This window comes from Panthera pardus, unplaced genomic scaffold, assembly GCF_024362965.1.
Source record: "Panthera pardus isolate Hobbes unplaced genomic scaffold, ASM2436296v1 HiC_scaffold_22, whole genome shotgun sequence".
NCBI classification, from domain to species: domain Eukaryota; kingdom Metazoa; phylum Chordata; class Mammalia; order Carnivora; family Felidae; genus Panthera; species Panthera pardus.
The window spans coordinates 69,106,281-69,127,035 of NW_026526788.1; the positions used below are offsets into that span (position 1 = coordinate 69,106,281).

The 20,755-nt window shown below is 42.5% G+C and overlaps 1 protein-coding gene across 6 annotated transcripts in view; it reads left to right on the top strand.

The window, feature by feature from the left end:
- VTI1A (vesicle transport through interaction with t-SNAREs 1A) overlaps positions 1 to 20,755 on the top strand; it is a 358,352-nt gene that overhangs the window by 265,385 nt on the left and 72,212 nt on the right. The window contains exon 9 of one of the 6 annotated variants that reach the window (XM_053909923.1): positions 18,114 to 18,166. The exons of the other annotated variants lie outside the window; for them this stretch is intronic. Coding sequence (XP_053765898.1) covers positions 18,114 to 18,132 — 19 coding nt within the window. The 3' untranslated portion in view covers positions 18,133 to 18,166. The remainder of the gene's footprint in view (positions 1 to 18,113; positions 18,167 to 20,755) is intronic. 6 annotated transcript variants of the gene reach the window in all.

Here is a 20,755-nt window from a genome sequence, read left to right on the forward strand (position 1 = left end):
ACTTCGGATATGTGTATTACCATATATAGGAGTGTTTCTTTTTCCAATTAGAGGATAGATTTCATCCTTTATCTTTGCAGGTAGCTGATCCAAGACATTTTTATGTAAATGGCTTAATTAATCGGTAGCCTCCGTTTGAAACTTAAAAAGGAAATAATCCTTTTTGAGAGTGCATTAACTGTTTTTTAAAGCCATAAACAATTCCTTTGCTTAAGCACCTTGTCACGCAATTAGAAATTATTTGACAGCAGTAATCATAATAAAATGCATTGCCCCTTACCAAGTCACCTTTAATTCAAGGTGATTCAAAGAATCTATTCATTCGAAGACTGTGCAGCAACTTTGCTTCTAAAAGTCGCGGTTTGTGGCAACCTAATGGTACACACTGACGAAACTTCTGAGCAAATGACATCACACGTCGGATTACCTCTGCAGCCTTGGTGAGAAGGCATCTAGCTACAGAAATGTGCTGGGTTCTAGGAAAGGCAGCTACACCTGGCCTCCTTGGAGAGCCCTCAAGCCTCTCTGCCTTCCAGCCCTCTGATTTATGCAAATCAGAAAGCTTTGGCGGTCTCCACTTCCTGGCCCAGCCGGCATAATCCACTTCCTTCGGGTTCATGTGACCATGCAAATTCGAGCACTCCTGAATAGTCCCGGAGGGGCTGTGCCTCTCATTATTCCTGCCCCATTCTCTGCGCAGTGCAGGCATTCAGACTCTGAATGGACAAGGGCTTAATTACTCACCACATCTGTCAGATCAGATTCAACTTGAGAATGAAGAGAATCCCAGACAAGCCCAGTCGTTTCTTTGCAATGTTCTTCATGGCCGAGGTCACCCAGCTCTGTCTTCTAGGGAATATTTTCCACTCCTTGTTTCATGACCCTTCTGGAAAACAGGGACTCCAGCTTTTGGAGATCCATTACTGGGCCTTTCACATTGTGTGTGGCCTTTACAAATGTTAATTAATCTTCCTGATGATGCACTGAGCATCAGGGAGCCCTTTATTCCCCCAGGGCTACTGATGACCAGTATGAATGCCAGAAAGTTTTCCTTACTGTTTCCTGACCTGCATGCTCCTCTCTCTATGTGCTTTGCTTCTTTGTTCCCCACCCCCTGACATGTCTCCCACATGACAAATTGACGACTCACATTACCAGGTCAGCCAGAGTTTGACAAAGTAAAGGCGGATGGTCCCCAAATACAGCCTATACCTACGAGGAATAAGGTTCTTGCCAATTAAGCATTCCCAAGGCTGTCAGCCGAGGCCTTCCAAGGAAAGTGTGCATAATAACGGGTAAGAAGGAGCGTGTCCACCAGGAATGAAACAGACGATAAGCCCCGTGAAGGGGCGCTAACACGCCTTCTCCCATGTTTCTCTCTGTGTTGCTACCGCTTGTGTTTAAGAGGAGCTTCTTGGTATGTGCAATTCTGGAACACAAGGGTTCCATGGACTGCCTCGATGTTTTGGGGGTTCTGGTTTTGTTTTTGTTTTTATTTGTTTTTCCTATTATCTTTTTTTTTAAGGTAAAATTTCACATAACACAAAATTAACCATTTTAACATTCACGATATCATCTCTCTCTGGTTTCAAATCAGTTCATTACCCAAAAGGAAACCCTGTACCCATTCCCCCCCAACCCCATCTCTATGGATTTTGCTCTCCAGGAGACTTCATATAAGTAGAATCAGACGGTATATCACCTTTTATGACTGTTCATTTGTTTAGCATCGTGTTTTCGAGATTGGCCATACCGTTTTACTTTGGCGTTTTCTGGTGTGTGTGTGGCAAGGGTTGTTATTCTCGCCCCTTCAAAATGATTTCTCTTCATGTGTTCTGTTTTGGATAATGTTATTGCCGTCTGTGGAAGCCTGAGAATCAGCTTGGACCCAGCCTCTTTCTCTCATCCTAGGGTCTACTTCCTCTCTAGGCTCTGCTGAGTTCACATCTGAAACACCTCAGATCGATTCTCCTTTATATTCTTACTGCCCGGACCCCTTTTCACACACCAGTCGTCCCCCAGCTCATCTTTCTCAAGCACAGACCCATCTGGTCCTGCCACTGCCCTGCTCAGTGCTTTTCCCTGTCCCTCACCACCTTCAGAACAGGGTTCAATCTCCCTATCACGCTAGCCAAGGCTGTCCACAGCTCTTCCTCCACTTCTCCCACCCTCCTTTCCTTACCCACCTGAAATACTGTTATCTATCCAACCATATGAGCCTGCCCCTGGCTCTCTGATCAAGGCACACGCTTGCTCTTTCTGCTTCCTATTCTCTCTCCCTAAAATGTCCTTCCTCTCCCCCCAACTGTGAGAATCCATTCCTCCTTCACGATCTATTGCATTTTAGCTTCTCACCTTCCTTGATCCGCTAGTCAAACTGAATCCCTCCTTTCTGTCTAATCCCGTGGCTTTTCATCTATCATAGACTTACCATAGCCAGTCTTTATGGAGGGTTCGGTGTAAATCTCTGTCCCTTCCCCACTAACCTCTGATCTTGAAGGCAGAAATCTTGCCTTACTCATTTGGTGGTATCTCTAGCACCAACCACCGTGTGGGTCCTCAATAAATGTTTTCTTGAATGATTTGAATTTTCTTCTCCAAAAAAGAAGGAGCCCTAAGTCATGGTGAGAACCACTCTGATTTAAAAAAAAAAAAAAAAAAAAAAAAAAAAAAAGGGAGGCGCTTGAGTGGCTCAGTCGGTTAAGCATCCAACTTCGGCTCGGGTCATGATCTCACGGTTTGTGAGTTCAAGCCCTGCATCGGGCTCTGTGCTGACAGCTCAGAACCTGGAGCCTGCTTCAGATTCTGTGTCTCCCTCTCTCTCTCTCTCTGCCCCTCCCCCACTCATGCTCGCTTGCGCGCGTGCGCTCTCTCTCTCTCTCTCTCAAAAATAAACATTAAAAAAAATTTTAAAAACATGGACTACCATTTAAAATAGTAATTATTTTGATATTCTATTCAATTTAAAGTTGCCCACAGTGGTTTACCAGTCTCAATTAGCAGAAAATGAAACTTTGCCTCCCCCCCCCCGCCCCCGCCTTGGATTGTGTTCTTCATTACAAATCTCCAGTTTTATGTGCAATTGCCAAAAATCTTTTTGACAAATTGCACAGGAGGCATTTTGGGATTCTGTGATAGAGTTGATTGAATTTAGGCCAAGTTCTGTACCCTGACATCACTCAGAACAAAAATACAAATGTAGGGCTACTCAAAAATGTATCTATTTATTTTACCCCAACTCTCCAAAGTCAGCTGTCTTTAAAAATAATCAATTGGATTCTTTTAAACTTAAATGCCAAGCAAACAATGCAAATGAAACTATTTTGTTTGCTGAGAAGTAATTGAAAATCTGCAACTAATTACAAATTGGCAAGCTCTGAGTCTACAAATAGCTGAAACACTCTGCTGATGCATTGTTTACAGCGGGGTTCAAAACTGGTTTCTTTACACCAGCCATCCACAAGTTATTAATCGATACTTTGCCAAGTTCTATACCTCACCTTCAAAAAATGGTAATAAACATTTAATTTTCAATATGGGCTTCATAAACAAAGCTGTTAAAAACTAGAAGAGGAGATGTAATTGGTTAGAATACACAAAGCCTGTTCTTAAGTTATGTGAATTGGCTTTTCGTTTAAATACCCTGTTCTTCCTTGACGAGTCAAGAATCCCGCAATTTAGTTGAAATTAATACTCTGTTAGTCTGGTCATTGAGTCCCCTATGGCACTTCACTAATGTATTACAAGACCTCCTTAATGGAAATTCTGGAGAAAAGCAACATATAGTATTCATGATCCACAGAGAGACAGGGATCGACGAATTTGATTTGCTATCACTACAAGCGGGTAAAATTGAATTTATAAATGACTCTATTTGAGTCGTGAAGTTGAATATATATATTATATATTTTTACATGTTTATATATTTATATATAATATATTTAAAATATATATGGGGGCGCCTGGGTGGCTCAGTCGGTTGAGCGTCTGACTTCGGCTCAGGTCGTGATCTCACAGCTAGTGAGTTCGAGCCCCACATCGGGCTCTGTGCTGACAGCTCAGAGCCTGGAGCCTGCTTCGGATTCTGTGTCTCCCTCTCTCTCTGCCCCTCCCCCCACTCATGCTTTGTCTCTCTCTCTCAAAAATAAACATTAAAAAAATTTTTTTAATAAAATAAAATAAAATATATATGTATATATATTTATGTATAAATATATACATACCCTCCCATACCTCTCAGATTCCATCATATCCTGCTTTTTGTCTCCCAGCTGGCTGGCTCCTTTTTTCCTTCAGGTTTCAGTTTAATGTCACTCCTCAGAAACACTCTTCCTGTCTACCTTGCTGAATATGTTATACTTTATTCTCTTTTCTTCATTTAGTTCCTTGATTATTGTAAGATGCCTCCACTGGTTTGCAAGCTACACGAGGGCAGGTATACGTCTTTTATCTTGTTCACTATTCTAACGCTGGTCCCTAGAATAGTGCTTGACACATGGTGAGTTCTCAGTAAGTGATGGATGGATGGATGGATGGATGGATGGATGGATAGATGGATGGATGGATGAGTGCGTGGGTGGTGGATAGGTGGATGAGTAGATGGATGAATAATAGCTGGAGTAAAGGGATGGAGGAAGAAACAAAGCTGTGTTGGTTGGAACAAGCAGCAGAGTTAAGACAAATTGAATGCTAGGAAGGGCATGACTCTAAAAGCAGCTCCTTTGATAAGAAGCCAAAGCCTCTTCTAAATTCCAAAGTTGGAGACATTGCTCCAGACTGGGGCTCAGCCACAGGTGAGAGAGAGATGGTGACTTTGGAGACACGGCTCCAGATTGGGGCGCAGTCACAGTGAGAGATGGTGACAAGGGCCCTATCATGAGTTCTCTTCAACTTTCACGAAGGCTGTTCTGCAGAAAATTGACGTGATCTGTTTCTGTGGCCCCAAGGCTTGACCCAGGACCAGCGGGTGGAAATTACTAGAACACATATTGTGGTTTAACATGAGAAAACTTTCTCACTGAAAGAGCTGCCCTGAATGGAAAATGAGTAGTGAGGTGGTGCTGGTGGATGTATTCATACATACGGGGCCTAAATATTTGGCAAGGATGCTCACCACGGGGGATACAGGCATAAGACGTGCTGTGGTTCTGGATGACGTGTCTGGCCCTTCCCACCCTAAACCTCTATGATTCTGTAACGATCAAAAGAGAAACCTGCTCAACAGTTGACAATTATTTTAAAAAAGAGAGATTCCAACGAGGTGTGGATTATTCATCTTGTCCCATAAGAAGGTAACTAAAAAATGATAAAAATGCGCTGAAAGAAAATGTACTAGCAAAATAATAGGGCTGAATTTTAAAAGCCTCTTTCCCATCTTCTGTTCCCTGGGATGCCTTAGACAGGGGCATGGAGTATTTTAGGTACATTGTGAGCAAGGAGCCTGCATTCCCAGGGGGTGGCAGGGACAGTATGTAAGGTCTCAGTCCAGCTCTGTGATCTCAAGGCAAAGCCTCTACGTGTGAAACGCAGTGGTACCTCCAAAATAGAACAAGAGCACTCCCTCCGTGTGAAGGTGACTGGCAAGGTCAGTGAGACCTACAGTAATCTGGCAAATTAAAGCTGCCTGCGGCCGCCTTTCCATTTGGGACATACTTCTGGGGCTCCACAAAAAAAACCTATAAATTGACTTCCTGTTGCTGAGTCATTTTTCTTGCAGTTCGTTTTGTTTTTCCTATTTATTGTTGGCTCAACACCTGAACCATGGAATCAGTGCCTTCCAGCAGATGTAGGGGAGAGAGCCCAAGATGGAGATCTGCTCCCAGTAGGCAGATCTAGACACGGATATGTAGGCCCTCCTACGAGTTCACGGATGTCCAGAGATCAAGATTAATGTCCTGTGTGGCTAATGAAGTTTGGACTAGTCACTACATCACAATCCAGTTCTTTCCTTTGCCAATTATTGGGGGGACTGGGTACTGAGAATGGGGTATGGGAGATTTTCGATTCCTCACCTGGAGTCTAGCCCGTCTGAGTTATTATCTCACGGGGGAGGCGTGAGCTGGGCCATGGAAAGCGGAGTGGTCACTGGCAAAGCTCCCCTGATGTTCTCTCTTCCTGCACCTCCCTGCATCTAGGGAGAGCTCACTCAACTTGCAGGGTCCAGCTGAAATGGACCAGCTTCTCAGTGGAGCTCTCCCAGGACCTCAGGCAGAACAGCTGTTCTTTCCTGTGTTCCTCCTCACTTCCCTTGATCTCACATTTATCAGTTCGTGTTATAGGTTCTTCTGCAGACCTGACTCTCCCCTGGAGTCACGAGAGCCTTGAGGGCAGGGATTGTGTTCCCTTTTTCTTACGGCTCCAGGTTTCAGCCCAGTTCCCAGCATGTAATAGGTTCTCCATGAATGCCTGACCAACTGGGGGGAAAATGATTAGACATCTCAAATATTAAATAAATTAATATTTCATGGATGGAGAGTAATCAAGACGTGTGAAGTTCAATGTGAAACTAATCTTTTCTCCCCAGTTCTGAAAATAGTGACAGTTTCTTCCTCTCATGAGCCACCTGGATCTTAATGGTTATTTTCTTGCAAAGGTTGTTGAGTTTACAAGATGACAGAACTGTGTTTACCTTGGACTTGGGCGTCCTCTACTAAGAAGCTTTCAGCAGAGCCTAGGAGTCAAGTTATGGCATTGTGGGCAAAAAGCCAGTGGAGAAAGCCTGGCGGGGGGGGGGGGGGGGGGGGGGGGGAGGGGCAAACCCTCATGGATAAGAATGCTTGATCATCCCGTCCCTGAGTCTTATGGAATTAAATGATGACCTAGCCAAATTATCCCACAGTGAGGCCTCAGTGTGTTCTAAAGCCTGAACTTGCTCGGAATGGGCTCCGCATTCTCAGCAATGCACACAGACCCTCAGCGTCAGGGGCCACCATGCTGCCAGTCAGCCAAGGCAGGTGGAATGTTGTGAGCCTGCACCTCCGGTTGCATTTTCCAACACCTTCCTATCCCATGATGATCGGTCATTGGCAAGCCGTTTCTGCCACCTTGTCATACTCGTCCGGGGTCTTAGTGGCTGTGCGTGTGGAAAGACTCTCCAGTCCTTTTTTTCTCAGGACAAGCTCAACTTCACTTCCTCTGGCCTTATCAAACCCTTTGTTTCCAAAACCGTTGCTTAGCCACTTGGGGAGTTAAACTCAACTCCTCCCTGCCTACACCCTCCCAGCCAAAAGTAATGAGAAAAACAATTGGCCGTGGTGAGGATGTCCATCTTCCCGTTCTCCCCAGTCTACCATGACTTCGAGGGACAAGGCTGTAGAATTTTGTCAGCTGCGTTTCATACTGCTGGTGGTTGTTTGGCCATCCCTGCTTCAAGCCCAGCTTAAAGAAACATATGGCCCAAGATTATTCATTGCTACAGATACGGGACTTTCCCATGTTAAGAGACTTAGCAGATGAAATATGGTTTTCTGAACCTCTTTTCATTTACCATCAAAATAACAAGTGATGTCTTGTCTTTCAACAGAGACGCTCTTTTTACTCAGCTGTTCAACAAAGAATGTGCCGTTGTGTTTGCTGTAGATTTTTATTTTATTTGTAAATTGTGCGTGGTGCATGCTACGGAATACTGAAAAGCCATACACCCTGGCTTGTTAGCTGACACACAGTATGTGTGATTACAAATTGTTTGAATAACAGTGGACTATTGAACTGCCATCCAGATGTGAGTGGAGTTAACTGGGGGAATGTCCACAAAGGAGGATTATCTTCCTTGTTGCTGGGTCCAAGCCCCCCAGAAAGTGGAAACGTAAGCATGGGAGCTAGTCAAATAGCACAGTGGCTACAGATGCCTCTTCAGAAGCAAAATCAGTCATTTTTTAAAATTACACATCGCAACTAAGGCTTAGGTTTTTCTCCTAAAGTAAATCGTGCAAAGAAAATGCCAAAACAACAACAAAAGAAGTTAGGGCTTTGAATGGACTTTGGGAATGTTTCAATCATCTTGTGTTTTTAAATGTCTAGAAATTCAGAATGTGGTAGATTCAAGATGAGACCCTGACCACCCAGAGTCTCTGGGCGGTCTTCTTGCGCACTCTGTTTTTTCTACACTTCTTTCCTGTCTGATATCCAAGATACCACAACCATAGAATGGTTGGCTTTCATAGTTGGTTGTAGGAAAACAATGAAGAAATTTTTTGTGAACACGTTCTTTAAAAAATATTCGAACCACAGTGAGATATCCCTTCACACCTGCTGGGATGGCTAAAATAAAAAAGACAACAACAAGTGTTGACAAGCATGTGGAGACATCAGAACCCTCACGCACTGCTTAGGAGAATGTAAAAGGATGTGGCCACTTTAGAAAACAGTAAATATGGAACTGTCATATGACCTAGGATTTCTGACCCTAGGCATATATACTCAAGAGAAGTGAAAATACACATTCACACAGAAACTGGTATGTGAATATCCATAGTAGCATTATTCATAATAGCAACAAGTAGAAGCAAACCAAATGTCCATCAATTAACAAATGGATAAATAAAATGCAGTATATTGTTCAGCCATAAAAAGGAATGACGTGCTAATATGAACTGGGTAAATCTTGAAAAGATGCTAAGTGAAAGAATCCTGTCCCAAAAGACCACATATTGTATGCATCCATTTGTATGAAAAGTAGAGACAGAATCGGCAGAAACATAAAGTAGATTACTGGTCACCTAGAACTAGAGGGGTTGAAGGAAAATGGGGAGTGACTGCTGATGCGTATCGCGTTTCTTTTCAGAAGGAAAATCTTCTAAACTTGATGGTGATGGTGGTTGTACACTTTGGTAAATACACTGAAAACCACTGAATTTTATATTTTGTATGGGGAAGCTACATGGTATATGAATTATACCTTAATAAAGCTGTTATTTTGGGTCTTTTACATTTTTTAATGTTTTATTTATTTTTGAGAAAGAGAGAGCACGAACAGGGAAGGAGCAGAGAGAGGGGCAGACACAGAATCCGAAGCAGGCTCCAGGCTCGGAGCTGTCAGCACAGAGCCTGACATGAAGCTCAAACTCATGAGCCATGAGATCATGACCTGAGCTGAAGTCGGATGCTTAATCGACTGAACCACCCAGGCGCCCCAATAAAGCTGTTTTAAAATGAAGGCAAACTGAAGACATTTGGGGGGAAAATTTTTTAAAAGGTATTTGAAGGTGATTTTTTTCTTAGAAAATCATGCCTCAAATTAGGATATCTTCAAAAATCACATATCTGAGCTTTGGCAGCATGAGAAAGAAGGGGAAATGATTTTTTTTAATAGCTTATATCCTTTTTTTTTTTTTTCCTGGAATGAAAGATCTGTTACTTGTTCAACAGTGTCGACGCTTTCTATCTCTAGTTGGGATCTACAGCAGTAAGCTGGCACCCAGCCATCACATACCTAGGTTTACCTTTATGTGATAAAGCTCCCTTCAGCAATGCATATTGAAATTTATCATTTTGAACCTATTTTAAAATCTGTAGCAAGCAAGTAAAAAAAAAAAAAGCGTAGATCATGAAACATCAACCAAGTCAGAAAACAAAGAAACCAATAGGAAATCCTCTCCATTCTGTTCGCACTCCACTTTCTATAGTTTAATCTAAAGAAAAATGTGGAATTTCCTGCAGAGTGATTAATAGGCCAGGGTGGTGACATACAGGAACTCTGAGCTTGACCTTGCAGGTAAAGGCTAACTGGTATGTTAAGTTGATTACACAATTTCCTCTAAATAAGTTGACAAGTGGTTTGCACAGTTGCCTTGACTTTTGCCCTTATAAATGCACACTTATAAATGACTTGCTTCTTTAGCTAAAGCAATCCTTATTTTAGATGTGACATGTGTTAAGTAAACAGTCTGATAGGGAACCCTAGCTTCCTAGCCTTCCTAGCCAGGTCAGATTATCAGAGTTGCTGGGGGACAAGAGTTGGGGGAGCCTGAAACTCAGCTTCAAGATGTGGCTGTATTTACAGGGCATAAGAAACTCAAAATTGTCTTCCTCCTTCTAGTGTGAAGTAGACTGGTAGATTTGAGAAGGTGATTCCACAAATGGCCAGAAATGTTCCAGGAGTGGAAGCTGCTAAATGATTTGCAGTAAATGACTAGGAGGTTGATTTCTAGTGTTCTAGTGTGTTTTGAAGGGGCCAAGTCCATAAGAAAGTAAAATCTTTGGTATCTCTTCAAAAATATCATGGAGAAAAGGCTTCTAGTTAGAATTTCTGTTCTGTGATCATTTTCAAAAAAAGAAGATGTTATCCTTTTATCATCTAGAGAATATAATTTATTGAGATATTTTTATTTACAGATGTCCTACCTCCCCCTACTTAAGGGGCAAGTTACACAAAGCCATTATAAATGAACAGGAAGCGTAGTTTCAGATGATAAATCAAAATACTGCTTGGGAAAATAACTTTATTTGTAGGTTTATAAGTCAAGTACCTTTATTGAACCTAATATATCCTGATTTGTTAAGTGAAAAAAGCTTTGCTAACATTGTTGATTTAACTGAGATCTATTCGTGTGTGTGTGTGTGTGTGTGTGTGTGTGTGTGTGTGTGTCTCTTCCTGAATGAGTTAAGCATTTGGAAAATGAATTGATTTTTATTTGTACATACAAAGATAATACCATTTATGCTTTCCAGGTCTAGAGTATGACAAGCCTTGAGCTCATCTGAAAAACAGAACATTATTAGGGCTCAGAGGTTAAATTTACCATCCCACCGTCAAGCCCATGAACGTTCCTTCGAAACAATGTGCAGACCCATTATAAATCATCCTCATTCACATTCGCTCTTACATAAGATGAAGCTCGTCAACCTGAAAATGTTTACTGCTTGCAGAGATGACTCACTCAGTCATCTTTGTATTTATTTCATCATTTCACTCAGTCATCTGTAGGCATTTGTAACAAAAGGATTGCCGTCCACTTTCTGGCTGGCCGTGTGCTTGGTCAAGGGCTGGCGCTAATCTGTCCTGCCATGTGGCTTCTCGCTGCAAGTTGTCAATACTCACTAACCATTAACTATTAACAACAACATCCTCGGCCCCTGTGTCTGAGCCATTTCACTTCCTCCCCAGCTGGGAGGAGGCACCCTATTAGATGGACTCACGTCCCTGTTAGTCCCTGTTAGAGGACTCAGAGGGAGTCCTCTCTGCCTGTGGAAAGTCTGGATCTCCTGAGGGTGGCTTTAAGCCCTGCACGGCAAGCCCCAGCTTCATGATCTTCCCACCACAGTGGGACAGACAGGTTTCCGTCGGTTTTCTCTCTCAACGCAGTACTCTCTTAAAAATAAAAAAAAAAAAACAAGACTTTTGGTATATACATTTTCTTCTTACCTATTGATTCCCCAAGTGTATACATTCCTCGTGCTCACCACGATAAGTGACGTCATCACCCGTCACCATCCAACAGTCTTATGATATTCTCAACTGGATTCCCTGGGCTGTACTTGTTTTTCATCCCCGTGACTTATTTCATGTATAACTGGGCATTTCTACCTTAAATCTCCTGTATCTATTTCACCTCATCTATTTTACATTTTTTAAATCGAATATTTCAAAAAGGAAAACTATAGGCCATCACATACTAAACACCCTTCTTCTCAGCACAAGCTTAAGAATTAATAATTTGCAAATACAAAGGAAGCCCTTATTCAACGTCAGGAAGAGTTTATAAGACCAAGTCTGCAGCCCCTTGAAGAAATCCAGATAAAATACTGAGACGCACCCTGTGAGGGGAAAGCAAGATGATGCTCGTGGAAGCGGGGGGAGGGGGAGGTGGGGGGGTTGCACTTTTGCTTCTCTGGATTGCATTTTTTATATTCCAAATATTTGACCCATAAGAGATCACTGATACGCAATTATTTTCAGCCGTCAAAAGGGACAGTTGATGTGGTCAGCCTCACAGCAGGAAGGCAAATGTCCACTGAGGAAACCAAAATCCAGCCCACATTTTCTCTCGTCTAGATCATTAGCTGAGCCTCAGAATTGGCTGCCCTGCCTCATTTCTCAACCCCTTCCGATTGATTCTCCTCCACTCTCTTGCCACAAGCATATGTATATGATCGGGCTCTCACAGCAAGCCGGCTGCATTGCAGAGTCGGCCCCTGCTCATTGCTTGTCTTCTTCAGCCACACAAGGAGCGATGAGACAGCCAGGGGCAGATCCAAGTTTTGTCGGATCTGAGGCTTAGACAGTTCGGGCTACCCTGCTGCAGAGAGGTGAAGTTCAAAATTGGTGATGAAAGTTACCGTTTGTTTGGGTCAAGAAAAGAAAGCACAAGAGAGCTTTTAAAACAGGCAAATACTGCAAACACCACAAAGTCCAGAATTTACCATTCTTCTCTCTGTATATTTTTAGCTGCAGATTCTTTGACCATTTCTTCCTATAGCAATTATTTCATAATAGAATTTTCTATGGAGGGATTAGAAAGAGACAGGAGTCTTTCCTCTAACATGCTTGAGCTAAACCTGTTTATTATTATTGAGTGTTTAAAATTTTCTTTTTGCTTCACAGCTCAAAATTAGTGATGTCATAAAAGTTTTTAAGACTGTTGTCACTTTTTTCCTCGCTTTCTTCCTAGACATGCACTGCAGGATTTGTAAATGTTCCCATAGACTAGCTTTTGGCTCCATATATTTCTTTTTCTCTACTCTCACACACCTCTAGCACCAGGGGCTGTAAGACATGTTCATGTCACGGTATGACCTCAGGCCCTGCCCCTTTGTGTCCCAGCATTAGATGAGTTGGCCATTACCAGCCCAGGACAGCTCGCGATAATTTAATCAAACATGGAAATGACTGCAAAACATCCAAACATATCCCACTGCCTCCAAAGTAGATTATTTCCAACTCAAACTTCCTTTAGCTGGATTCCAGAAAGGCCCACAGCCACTCCAGTGCTACCCAACGTAAGAGAGAGTCAGAGCAGAGACAGCTGATGGGTGGATTACAGCTAAGGTATCTTCTTTTTGTAAATTGTACAAGATATGTGACCAAAGGAATGTATTTCTGGGGGCTTAGAAGGAGCCCAAACAAGGGAGGGATTGACCCAGAAGGCAGTAAGAAGCTGCATTCACTTCACAGGAAACATGCTTAAGGTCACTCACCTAGCAAGTGACAGGGCTGGGACTTGAACATAGTCTTTAGAGGACAAACTCTACTAAATTGTATTAATTCACATCTGATTTTGCAATACCTTTCCTTTCTGTATGCCCGCTTAGCACACACATAGAGACGTTGGTCAGCATTTACTACATAAAAAACAGGCATCCAGATCTTGAAACAGATTTGCTATATTCCTAATCACCCATGAGACAACTTTTTTTTTTTTAAGACTCTGGAATTTCTGTGTGAAATAAATGTTATCATGATATGGAATTTCAGGTCGCTCTGTACTAAACAAAACTCACTACCTCTACTCCAACCATGTGCTACAAATCATGTCTCTCCTCATTCAGGGAACATACTTCAGTCTGCCCCAAAGGTTGATAAATATAGGACAGTCCTCTTAATGTTTATTCTGGTGTCCTAAGAGCCATAGTTCGGAAATGATGGGACAGTCCCAAATAGAAGGAGAACAGCCAGCAGAGGCCCTGCTCTCAGTGCCCTGGCACCTGCAGAAGAAAGGTTTTCTTCGATAAACCTTGCAATGTCTGTAGTCCTTGCTTATGTACATGGGCGGAACTCTCTCTCAGAACAAGTGTGTTTGCCAAATCATAGGGTAAAGTATCTTCCAAGCCCACTTGTTTCAGAAGAAAGACAGGATAAGGGAAGTGGCAGAAGCAGTGATAGGAAAGGAGTTTTCCACACTAACAAGTGTGAACTGATAAGCCTGACCTGTAAGGCAAATGTTGAGGGTCCTGAGTATACCTCTCATGCCGAAATTAGCTGAGCAAATTTGATTTGGCTTTCCATTTTCTAATGGAAAAAAATCCCTAGGGAGAAAGAAAACTCAATGTTTATTGCCATGATGAATCTTATCTGCTGGGCTTTTCTACTAAATAAATCAATGGAATCACTTTCCAAGATGCCTGAAATCTAAGGCATGCCGTGATTAAAATATAGTAAACATAATATTCCAGTCCTTACTATGCTCCAGTCCCCTGGGCTAGGTGTGTTTACATTGTTTATTTCATTTCATCCTCACAAGAACCTGATGAGGCTGTTTCAATTTACAGATGAAGGAAATGAGGCTCAGAGAGATTCAGTCACTTACCCAGCCCAGCCACACAGCCAGCAAGTGCCAGAGGCCAGATTTAAACCAAGGCAGTAGACTTGGGAGCCTGTGCACTTATCTGCTCTGTTGTACACGGAGAGATCTGTGTGCATCCTACTGCTATCTCCCTGCTCACCCTGACCCTGCTTCCCTGGACAGTTCCCAGAGGAGGGGGCATGCTTTGAGAAACTCTCTGAATGTTACCCTATAATACTGCAAAGCAAATAAGGGCTATTTGTATCATCTGCCCTTATTAGCTGCCCCCCCCACCCCCCGTCTTATTGCACCTAAAATAAAACGTAAGAATGTTGGGAAGGGAGCAAAATGAGTATTTATTGATCCCTGAAAGCACTGATATATGCTTGATTCTTCTTTACCCCTGTCTGGAGGCCCAGGCTCTGCAAAAGGAAGTCCTCGATGAGGATTAAAGCGAGTGTGACTGCTTCTCTCTGGCAAACTCAGGTTACTGGGAGGTATCTGAGGTTGTATCTTAGGAACTGAAACAGAGTCTTCAGTATGTTGCTGATTTATACTGAAAAACTCTGCCAGGAAGCTTTTGAAAAGTTCTTAGGAAGGGCGGCCATATTCACGTGGTCCAGGCATAGAATATGGTGGCAATGCAGTGCCCAGACCAAGGGTCCTGGGGGGGGAAGTTCCTGTCTGGGGCTTGTAGTCACATTGGAGCGGAAGCAATGGGCCAAGGCCAAGATGACATGAGGGAACCTCGGGAGAATATGTGCTCCAACCCCTCATTTTGTTGATGGGGAAACTGAGGCCCAGGGAGAGGACGTGACCTACCGCAGGTTACTCAGCTAGCTGTGTTGAAACCAGCACTAGAATTCCTTCGAAGACACTCCTTCCGCCATCACTGCTGACATGCCCGCCTCAGGGCAACATCACCCAAGCAGACAGGTACCTTCCACGGTACATCCTAAATACTTCATGTCAGTTTGTCAACCAGTGATCCGATTTGGGCTTGCATTTGAGAATTGTACTGAGAAGACCGATTACCAAGAGAAGCGATGCCCTTTTTTCTCCGCTGGTTAAATTCCCAGTGTATAGCAATAAAAGAGCTCGTGAAATAGACGATTTTAAGGCGATGGGGATTAAGGAGTGCACCCGTCATGATGAGCACCAGGTAATGTATGGAAGTGTCGAATCACTATATTGTACACCCGAAACTAATATAACACTACCTGTTAACTAACTGGAATTAAAATAAAAACCTTAAAAGCCATTGAAAAAGAAAAAAAATAAGTAAATAGACTATTCCTATAGTTGATGACTCATCTACAGTAATCCATGTTATCGTATTACCTGAGCCAATCAAGTTTTTTTCCAGAGTTATATTCCACAGCAGAGATGCAGGGAGGTTGCCCAGCAAATTCTCTTTTGCTTGTTCTGAAAGCAAGAAATGTTCTGGATGACTGTACACATGTACGAGAATTTCACACAGATAACACCTGTTATTCTTTTCCTCTTCAAGGTAATTTATTTCACTAAATATACTTGGAAAGAGTTGGGGGAAATCAAACGGTTTTTCACATCAATCCATCTTTACCAATAGATTTTTTTTTTTTTTTAGAAAATGTTTTTATCTTATATTCTATTTGCTTTAAATATATTCTCATCAAAACCCTGGAGCAACAGATTTAGTGGAAAGATCCACTGGATAACCCAATTAGCAAAACCACCCTTCACTGTCAAGCAAAACCACCAAAGTGGACTCCTTTTCTGATGGAACCAGTCTGATTTCATATTTTGTTTTAGTAAATGTGTTAGTACGCATCCCTGGGACAGCCAGGTCACTGCTCAGTTCTAATTCGAAGGTAGGTGGGAAGCTAGAAGGGAGGACGTAGGTAGATGCGTAGAGCATGGAGCAAATTTGTCACCTGAGGGGCATAAGGTACTGCCACTATCAAGGCATCCCACTGACACTATCTTTGCTTTGTCTGCACGAGACTCAGGAAAGCTATATTCTTTGAAAATAAGTTGGGAGATGGAACAGGTGAAGTCATTACATTTTCAGTGGACAAAAATTTTCCAACCTTGCACCACTTGACAATATATCTAAATTTGGACCATCCCAGCACGGGCTGAACATTGTGCTTTAATCTTACTAGGAATGGGTGTAAAACAGGAGGAAACTCAAAGCTCCAACCTGGATCTCTGGTGCTTGATTAACATTGTAGCGACTTATAGCATGAGTCCACATGGCCTCTTTATTTGCCTCTACAAGGTAGCAAAGCAGCCTGGGGCAAAGCCACTTAATTAAGTGGGAGAAGGCAACTGAGGAAAGATAGTAGAGAAAGAACTGCTAGCAAGATGCTTGGATCACAGGGATGTTCTCAAAAGATTGGTTTCAGCAAATAACACATATGGGAGCTAGGGATCTGGAAACAGATTGTCCTAAACTTAGCTATACTCCGATCTGAAGACTTTAAGAGAAAGCCTTACAGGTACTGACAACTGACAAAAGGTAGTGAAACGTCTTGCAATCCCCTTGCTCTAGAAAAGGACAGGATAAGGGAAGTGGCAGGTGCGGTGATAGGACTAGTTGTTAGGTGTTAGGATGTTCATTGCTACATTGGAAGAGCAGAAATTTATTTATTTATTTTTTTTTTTTTTTTAATATATGAAATTTATTGTCAAATTGGTTTCGATACAACACCCAATGCTCATCCCAAAAGGTGCCCTCCTCAATACCCATCACCCACCCTCCCCTCCCTCCCACCCCCCATCAACCCTCAGTTTGTTCTCAGTTTTTAACAGTCTCTTATGCTTTGGCTCTCTCCCACTCTAACCTCTTTTTTTTTTTTTTTTCCTTCCCCTCCCCCATGGGTTTCTGTTAAGTTTCTCAGGATCCACCTAAGAGGGAAAACATATGGTATCTGTCTTTCTCTGTGTGACTTATTTCACATAGCATCACACTCTCCAGTTCCATCCACGTTGCTACAAAAGGCCATATTTCATTCTTTCTCATTGCCACGTAGTATTCCATTGTGTATATAAACCACAATTTCTTTATCCATTCATCAGTTGATGGACATTTAGGTGGAAGAGCAGAAATTTAAAAGCAACATAAATGTTCAGCAACAGGGGAGAGGGTCAATTCGATAAAATACTATACAGCAGTTGAAATAAATGAATTATATACACATGTACACACATCTTGAAACTAATATATCCAATCAAAGATAATTTTCAAAGCTACATATAGAGTAATGTTAAAAATAGTACGCATGTTTAGAGATCCATAAATATGTAGTAAAAGTATAAAAACAAGGACAGAAGCATACCTACTGGGGAAGGAGTTATCAAGTGTATTTGTAACATGGTATCTTTTCAAAAGAGCAGCTCAGTCTTCAACGCCATGAAATTGATTATTGTATTCCAAGAGGAAACAAAGAGAATGATTTTTAAATAGGTGTCATGTGCAACAGTCCAGTGGGAAGAGGGGCTTTAGAGTTTCAACTTGAACTTTTGTGGGAGGATAATCCAAGTGAGCTGCCCTTTCACCTTGGACCCTCCAGCAGCCCAGCTCCAGGTTTCAGAGAATTTGCATCTTGGAAGGGGCTGAATCTGGTTAGACTGCTCATCCCTAAGACTCTGCAAAGTCATCCCTGATTTTTGTTTTTAATGAAATTTGACAAATAAAGTATGTGCATGGAGGCTCCTGTAGAATGGCCTTAATTTGTGCTTAGGAATGCATAATTTTATCAGGGTCTCTGTAATTAGATATTGTGCAATAGAATAAAAAGCAAATACTGCTTGTTCCATGGCAACAAGGGCCTTTAGTACCTCACTATCTTTGAGATAACGAAGGTTTCCATAGATACACGTATCACATGGGTTTTTTTTTTTAAATAGACATCCAAGAAGAAAATGAAAGTTTCCCAGTTGGTTTTCCCCTATTTTTAAGGGTGAGTGTATGAACATGTGTTTTGTTCTCTTCTGTTTCCATTGCCTCCTAGATTGGGGGTGTTTTTCCCCCTCTTTTCTCTGTCTAGACTGTCAATGCGCATACCGAGGGTTTCGGCGTCCTGTAGAATGATGCCGATGCTTAAACTGGTGTAAAGGTGTAAAGAGCTTATCTTTTGAGGGGAGAGGACAGAATTAAGATTGCGGTCACTCTCTGCGTAAGGACTAAAGAAAGGTTTGCTGGGAATGTGGTCTGTGTTTTAGCAGAGAGTACTGACGTGCCAGGACATGAACAAGAAAGCAAGCTTCTAGAAGAAGGCAGAGAGTGGCCCCACCTCAATGACCCCGGCATCTAGCATTGCAGGCACACAGTAGGTGCTTAATCATTAACTCCCAGCTGGTTAGCTAATCCTATAAAGGGAAGACAGTAATATTTATAATTACTAAGAAAAGAAGCCGCAAGGTGCACCTTGGCTTCTGGACCAGAGGTTGGATGCATGTGGGAGCAGGTGGGTCACATAAACGTGCAGGGGTGAGGCCAGCCAGATGTTACACAATAGGAAGTAGAGGGCTTGGGGTGAACCAAGGTGTGTGTGACCCATCTTAAAGCATTCCGTCCACGCTTTTTTCGAACGCCACCTAAGCCAAACAAGACACACTAATTTGCTTTCTGCCTGGGCTGTAAGGAAAGGTAATCCCAGTACTGTGTTGTTTCCAGTAAGAGAGGGCCAAATCCCAAACAGGGTAAGGACCATCCCTACCAAATGCCAGTCTTAAGCAGGTAACTCTGCAGGGGCATTGCCCTTTACTAAGTAGTAAGACTTTGGGCCAGGCAGCTCTTGTGACAGGCCAGTCCCGGAATCGGCAGGTTCTTTTTCTCATAAGCATTGCTGTCTGGTTGAGATCCATTTGTAGTGTTCACCAAAGACAGTGTAGAAGGGGGAAAGTACCCTGCCAAGTAGCCTGTACCCTTAAGGGTCGGTGGAAGGCAAGGACAGGAAGCCCATGTGTTTGGGGTCTGCTAACGCACATGTGACCTTCAAATCACCATCTTAGACACCAGCTGGTCAACCACTGCCTTCTATCCCACCTGCTGCCTCCCCGAGGTGATTTCCTAGAGTCTGATTAACTGCTCCATCAAAAGAAAGCCCGATTGGTTGTACCTATACATTTCTAATATAGATCCTCTTGGCCACAAGATTTTTGCTTTAAGAACTATTAGCCCGAGTACCTCCTGTTGGAACACGTGGCCTCAAATATTTGCAGATGTTCTGCCCAAGATACACCTAGGTTGAATTCTGGGAACTATTTCTTTCATCTCCTATTTCATTAATTACATTTAATAGTATGATTGGAATTGTTAGGGCAAAGCCTTTTGCAGTTTTATTAGCATTAAGCAATTTTATGTGTGGCAGTGAAGTGTGCGTCTTGAGAGAATATTAAAAACATTTTAAGAGATGAAAAGACATATTGATATGTAGTGAGAGGGGCAGAGGAACACATGTTAAGTATCCCTGTGAATCCAATAAAAGTCTTTGTGGAAGCATAGAAATCATAGCATTCCTTGGATTTGACACAACATTCTCTTCTAAATAACTCAAAAGGCAGTTAGAGGTGTTGTCTTCTCTTCAGATGATCCTGGGAGAAAAGGAGGGGCAGTTGTAAAATGAACTGTATTCAGGCCCTGTTAGGCATGATGGGAGAGCATTTAAGACGTCATTTAAAATATTGTCCTTTTCTTCTAAAATTTATAGTCTCATTGGAGGTAATTACAGTCACCTTTGTGCATAGGATCAATAAAAGGTCTAACATTGTCCATGTGTCCATTAAAATGAAGAAATGTCTGGGACTCCCAAGCGCCATCCTAGAGATCACACTTACCGAACGGTGCAAAACGCAAGCCACAGTAAAGGATAAATTTAATACCACACACCTGCAAAGGTGAGGCGTTGCTATCTACTCTCATTGGTTATATTGATCTATATCTCATTGGTTGGGGTCATTTTAAGATATTTCAACCCTTGCAGGTGGCATCCCATCCTTCCTTTACTCAATGATGAGTTGTTAAGTCAGTAGGGTAGGCAGAGGCTCAGCAGTATTCCGTAATGGCTGGAACTTACCTGTAGCCATTATCAGGTTACATCTCCTTAACTGCAGCTAAAGAGGTCTTTTAACTCAGAACTCAGAAGACAGGCCTCTCTTCTCAGGTTGAGAAGAACCAAAGTCATAATGCAGACACAACAATTACCATTATTCACAGGTAATGTAAATAACCATGAATTGGAAACGGGTACAGAAAAGCCATAGAGTACAGTTATGAGGAGGCTGCAGGTGTTAATTGCCAACTCCTGCCCATTGAGCTGTGCTGAAAGCCATGGTCAGAAGCTACGGGGCCGACCCAGCCTGGTTCCAACCAGAGTCTCCTCCTTTGTCATCACACGGACTCCGTTTTGTCTTCTGTTCCTCTCCTGTGTCCCTTCCTGGTTTGTGCTTCTTAATTACACTGTTGACTACTCTGAAGCCAAGTTAATACCCTAATTACAGAGAGGTCACCATCTTACCAGCTGCAGTTGCTGAAAGAGTAACCGGCC